Source organism: Sinocyclocheilus grahami, unplaced genomic scaffold (assembly GCF_001515645.1).
Source record: "Sinocyclocheilus grahami isolate Dianchi unplaced genomic scaffold, SAMN03320097.WGS_v1.1 scaffold2151.1, whole genome shotgun sequence".
Taxonomy (NCBI): Eukaryota; Metazoa; Chordata; class Actinopteri; order Cypriniformes; family Cyprinidae; genus Sinocyclocheilus; species Sinocyclocheilus grahami.
In genome coordinates this window covers 28423-34714 of record NW_015507330.1, presented here as the reverse complement: position 1 = coordinate 34714, position 6292 = coordinate 28423, and the positions used below count along the sequence as shown (strand labels likewise).

At 39.2% G+C, this 6292-nt stretch overlaps 1 protein-coding gene across 1 annotated transcript in view; it reads right to left on the bottom strand.

The window, feature by feature from the left end:
• The window catches only part of LOC107574217 (stonustoxin subunit alpha-like), a 40920-nt gene extending 34886 nt beyond the window's left edge, over window positions 1-6034 (bottom strand). Inside the window, 3 exon segments of the mRNA XM_016260677.1 lie at window positions 3273-3974; window positions 3977-4323; window positions 5812-6034. Coding sequence (XP_016116163.1) covers window positions 3273-3974; window positions 3977-4323; window positions 5812-6034 — 1272 coding nt within the window.
• Window positions 6035-6292: the final 258 nt, after the last annotated feature.

The window sequence follows — 6292 nt, the reverse complement described above, 5'->3', positions numbered from 1 at the left end:
CCGTTCAGACCTTGATTAGCTTGTTCAGGTGTGTTTGATTAGGGTTGAAGCAAAACTCTGCAGGGCTGCGGCTCTCCAGGACCGACGTTCGCCACCCCTGACATAAAGCATCATTCACATGAGATTTGCCATTAGTACATATGATTTTATGAGTATATTTATGCAGGTGAAGTAGTGTTCATTTCAGTGGTGGACGAAGTACACAAATCGCGGGGAATATGAACATGCATGAGTTATTTTATTTAATCTGTGTTACTTTAATGTTTCGGCTTTTTTCTACCTAAAACATAGAGACACTGATGTTGATGTGTCTGCATTCAATAATTTCAGTGGGCTTAAACAGATCACCCTTACAGCAGATTTAGTTCACAAACAACTGACACCTTTGACCTAAATATGATTTTCAGTTACAATAATTAATCCTAAAATTCGACATTAGTAACTTACTTTTAACAGCATCAGACGCGCGCGCTCACAAGATCTCCTGGTTTTTGTGAATTCAGTTCACTGGAGACTCGCACTAAACGGATCATTTGAATCAGTGAGCTGTCGACTCGAGAACAGCTGCAATCAGATCATTCCAATTCGTGAATGAATCGTTTGGTGCGATTTGCGAACCGATTTAACAGCTTCATTGAAAAGAATTAGTTTGTTCTTGAATCAGACACCGCTTCTGCGTCTAGGAGCATGTGATATATTATAAGGAGTAACGATATGTTTTATGAAATGTAGTGAAGTAAAAAGTACGATCTTATGCTTCGGAATGTTGTGAAGTAAAAGTAAAAGTTACTCAAAATAAAACTACTCCAGTAAAGTACAGATACTTGAAAAATGTACTTAAGTACAGTAACGTAGTAAAGCTACTCCGTTACTGTCCACCACTGGTTAATTTTGTCAGCTATTTTCAATTTTAGTCTTAGTCACATGTTAAATATCCTTGTTAGTTTTTATCATATTTAGTCAACCTTATCCTATTTAGTTTTAGTCAACTAAAAGTCTCAACATTTTAGTCTAGCTTTAGTTGAAGAAAACCTGAAGTATGTTAGTCTAGTTTTAATCAATGAAAACTTGACATTTTAGCAATAAGATTATTAATTAACCATACAGCAGTGTTCATTTTTGCAGCCATTTTTAATTTAGTCTTAGTCTTACTCAAATGTACATATTTATCATATTTAGTCAACCTTGTCCTGTTTTTGTTCAGTCAAGTTTAACTCAATGAAATGTCTGAGCATTTTAGTCAATTAAATCTTAGTCACATTTTCGTCGTGCTGTATTATGGTTAAACTGATAAAAATTAATTTAGCTCAAAATTATAATCGTAATGATTGTTGTCATTTGAGAAATGTACTTTTGCATTTCAGGTATTGCACTTTATCCAGTAAACACAAATCAATAGAATGTGGACTCATACATGGTGTATTTTCCCTCATCTAGTGTACTGGACTGTATTTTATTATATAAATTAATATCAAAGACTTATGCACTCTCTCTGTCTACATTATGAACACTGGTAAAACAATTGAAAAATATTATAACAGTGAAATTCCATGTTGATATAGTCATAGTTATCGTTTACTGACTTTATTGTTGTCTAGTCTTCGTCTCGTCTTAGTCATGGTAAAAAAGCTCGTCAACGAACATTTTTCGTCATAGTTTTCGTTAACAAAATTAACACTAGGGTGAAGTTAGACATACATATAATTCAGTAGAGGGCTGCGGGAGCGGGCGGTTTTTACCTTTGCTTTGGGTGGTCAAAAAATATAGTGTGGGTCCCGCGATTTGGCACATAACAAGAATGCTGGAGTTCCATAAACACTAGGCTTGCTGTGGTAGTTAATGTTACATAGTGTTTGGTCATACACCGATTACATTACTGGCCCACCGCAGCACAGCAACCACTGTCGTTCTGCTTTTTATAGAAATAAAATCATTTAGTTCAGATAACGTACGCTACTATTCTAAACTGAAAGCATCTGTTCTGCTCCATACGCGAGCTGCAGGAGTGAGATTGGACTGATCGCGGGTGGAGAGTAAGAAGAGACGCCTGACAGATCCTGAGCTCACTGACCAATCTCTGGGCTCATATTCACAAAACATTTTATCTTACCACGAAGAGTTCTCTTAAATAACAGTACAAGTTTTTAGCTAAGAGTTTTCTAAACGTGTACTAAGGAATAGAGAGAAGTCTTAAGCTCAGAGTAAGGGGGCGGGGCTGACCTCGTTGCTATGGATGATGCTTATTAACTATACATACAGTGATTGGCTGATAGTCTATATCAGAGATTTATTCATGGAAATATTGTAGAGCACAAATAAATAAAGGTTTAAAAATAAAAAAGGTTAATTGCCACATTCAAATAAAGATTTTAAGAAGCAGGCTAAGTGTCACTAATTAAACAAGTATATGTTCAGCTAATTATCAGCCTCTTACATATGTGCTTCTCAAAAACAATGAGCGGATATGCATATAACCAGCCTTTTAATTAACAGAGTAGAATAATCATGGCTGATATTAATACATGCAAACGTAACAAAACAAAACAAAAACAAACTGGATGTTCCTTCTTGCCCAACTGGTTAATGAAAACAAGGATATAATCAAAGGAAAATCTGGAGTTGGGATAACCTCCAAAACCAAAGATACTTTTTAAAAGCTTGTTACCATCAAATGTTTCTAAGATGTATATGTTCTGAGGCAAATAGTTTTATTTGGTCTTAGTGACTTAGGACTCCTCTTCACTGCTCCTAACGTTTCACAGATTTAGGAGCTAGTTTTAGTGCTAAGACACTTTGTGAAATACTCTTAGAGCAAAAATTTAGTAGTCCTAAATTTAGGATTGACACACTTATTATTTTTAAGATTTTCTCCTAAATCTGCGAGTTATGAGCTACTTTTAGCCTTAAGATGTTTTGTGAAGATGTGCTGTTCAGATCTAGAAGTGCTCTTCATTAATTGCAAGCCGTTCTATTCGCCGCGGGAGTTTTGCTCGTTCATTCTCGTGAGTGTGTACATTCCTCCGCAAGCACACGTGAGCTCCGCTTTACAGAAACTCGCTGATCTGATCACAGACACAGAACAACAACACCCGGACTCTGTTTTAATCATTCTCGGGGACTTTAATAAAGCCAATCTCTCCCGTGAACTGCCAAAATACAGACAGCACATCACATGTCCCACCAGAGACAGTAATATATTGGATCACTGTTACACCACAATAAAGAATGCATATCACTCTGTCCCACGAGCAGCTTTGGGGCTCTCTGATCACTGCTTGGTTCATCTTGGTCTGAGAATTCAAGAGGTGAAGTTCAGATTTTGCATCGTGTAACCACTGATTAAGTTTGTCAGCATTAAAAGGGGAGCTGTAGTGGATCTTCAGGATGTCTTCCAGTGACTGCTGCTCCTCCCCTCCTCCTCGAATAGCAGGCAAGACTCTGGCCAATGCTTTCTGGAGCACTGTCTTGTAGATACTAAATGAGTCCTGAAATGAGTGCAGCCTGTCTTCAAGGTCACTAAAAGCATTTACCATTGTTATTCTGGACAGGTCGTTGCATGTCCTCTGTACCTCTCCCAGCTCCTCCATTATATCTTCAGTGTTGGAAACCAGATTTGTGCTGATTTCTCTCTCCAACTTAGCAGCTTTTATGTCCAATAAATGAAGAGGATATAGCCAAACTTTTAATGGAACTGCATTCTGTGGATTCTCCTTCAGCACAGTTGGGAGCCGCTTGTACAAATTCAGGGCTTCCGTGTATGTGGTAGGGTTCTGCTCAAGATGGAAGTCACCATGAAATATGCAGGTGATATTCTCAGCGATTTTCTTTTCATCTTCTGTCATATTTACTGATCCTTCTCCCTCAATAGAAAATCCAGGAAGCTTCCGGACCATGACATGCAGTTTTCCCTCGATCTCTTGCTTTTTTTCATCTTTTGAAGACATCTGATCAAACACCATGAAGGCCTGAGCTTTTCGTACAGAACAGCCGTGACCACATGAGTTGCCGTTTTCTGGTCAAACACCTGAGGGTAGGTGATCTTGCCCAGCTGGGTCATAGTGAGCTGGTCGAATCTGGAGGTTTCACTATAATACATAGTAACTCGGGACTGTTGGTTTGAGGATTTGGTGTCACACAGGTATTTGGCAGATCCTCCTACCTCCACCAGCCCCCCCAGGAAGCTGGCCTTCAGGGAAGCACTTACATCCAGGAGACTGGACTTACTAGAGAGCGAGTCAGAGCTACTGAACTTCAAATCTGTCAGGAGCTGAGGATGACTGTCTAAATCTTCACTCAATGATTTCTTATCCCACAAAGTAACACCTGAAATGAGAAGTGTTACTTTACCAGTTGTGTACAAAAATAATGTACTGTTGAAGTAAATGTGCAGCTCTTATATCTATAAGGCACTTTTAATAATAAGGCACAGATTTAACAGTTGTGTTAAGGACAGGGCTGGCCTGTGTGTTTGTGGGGCCCTAGGTGATATCATGATAATGGGTCCCATCACAGTAAAAACTGTCACAACATCAATGCTTTATGCAGTATGGCAACTGGCCAAGACACACATGGCTTGGTATGGTGCATGTTTTAACCTTTTAAAAATTCCTCAAAGTGTTAAAGTCTGTTTAAAGGCAATCCAGAGACATTATAAATGTTCGAAATGTATTGTTGAAACGTTACAAAGACCTAACACTATTAGAGGTGTGTTCAACTTGAAGCAGCGCTGCACAGACAGATCATTGTAGGACATCAAAGTAAACCTATAACTAGAGTGCATTAGCATCAGTGGTTTGCCTGCTTAATCACGAGTTACTGTCATTACTATTAGTTACTACAGCTTACAGTCTTCTTACTAGCTTTGCCTTTGTCATGTAAATGCATATTACCTGGTTGCGATAATTTACAAAACAGCTTGGTCTCCTTTTTTAAATTAAGCTGCTAGAGGGAGTCCCTTCTCTCCAAGAACTGTACTCATTCAGAGTGAGCAAAAGGGCTGGCAGAATCACTCTGGACCCCTCACATCCAGCACACTCCCTCTTTGAACTGTTGCCATCTGGTCGACGCTACAGAGCTCTGAGCACCAGAACGACCAGACACAGGAACAGTTTCTTCCCTCAGGCCATCCATCTCATGAACACTTGACAATAACTGTGGAACACACACTATTTATTCACTCATACACTTATTTATCTAACACACACACTCAGTCTACATTTCAATTTGCACATAATATACCTGTACATACAACTGTCTATTGTTATATACCTGTACATACAATTGTCGATTTGTATATTTTTATTCCTTAGTTACTTGTTCTATTTTTCTATTTTTTATTATCTGTGTTTTTGTTCTGTCACTGTCATTCTGTTACACTGTGGAGCTTCTGTCATGAAAACAAATTCCTCGTATGTGTAAACATACCTGGCAATAAAAACTCATTCTGATTCATTCATTCTGATTCTGAATACGGGCCCTGATCTTGTAAGATGAGCTCTTTTACACAGAGTGTGCATGATCGCAAAATCCAAAGTGAATTCAGAGGGCAGATGAAGACTGTGATTGTGTTTGCTGACACGGTTGGGGCAGAAGGTCACACTCAGGTGCGTCTCACTGCTTGAGAAACTCCGTGTTGCTGCAGAATCTGATGAAACGTGTAGCTATTTAAAGGCTCAGATGTGTGCGCTTTACAGCTCACCGTTACATAATTAATGCTTGTTTCATTTGATTGCTCAGCCTCCACCGATCAATAACCCGCGGTCTGCGGCAGCCTCCGTACAGAAGCCATTATGCAGCGTTTGACAGCCGAACCTGAAGAGCTCTGCACCAGCGTTACTCCACATTTAGGACCGTCTGCAGCAGAAAACCAGCGAGCCTCATTTGTCTGTTTTCCCTGAGATAAACGCCTTGTGTTTGTCAGCAGAACCCGAAGAGTGAGATACGGCAAGCTCGAAAGCGGCCCTCTCTCTACTACTGGCTCTCTAAGTGGATTTGGGTCACGGAGAGCCGCGAGGAAAAGGCCCGCGAGCGACATCAGGCTGCAGATTAAATCAGTCTTCATTTAACCCTCTGGTGGTGTTCATTTGAGAGTCACACTTGTGCAGTTCATGGTCAAAACTGACCGGCGGCCATAATCGTGTAATTTTATTTTTGTGAAATGAAATGAATATACTATATTTCATTTCAATAATATTTTTCTTCAATATTTTGCATTTTGAGTGTGTTTCATGTTACTAATTAATATCCAAATTAATAAAAAAAAAAGCTAAGTAATCACATAAAAGCTACCCTA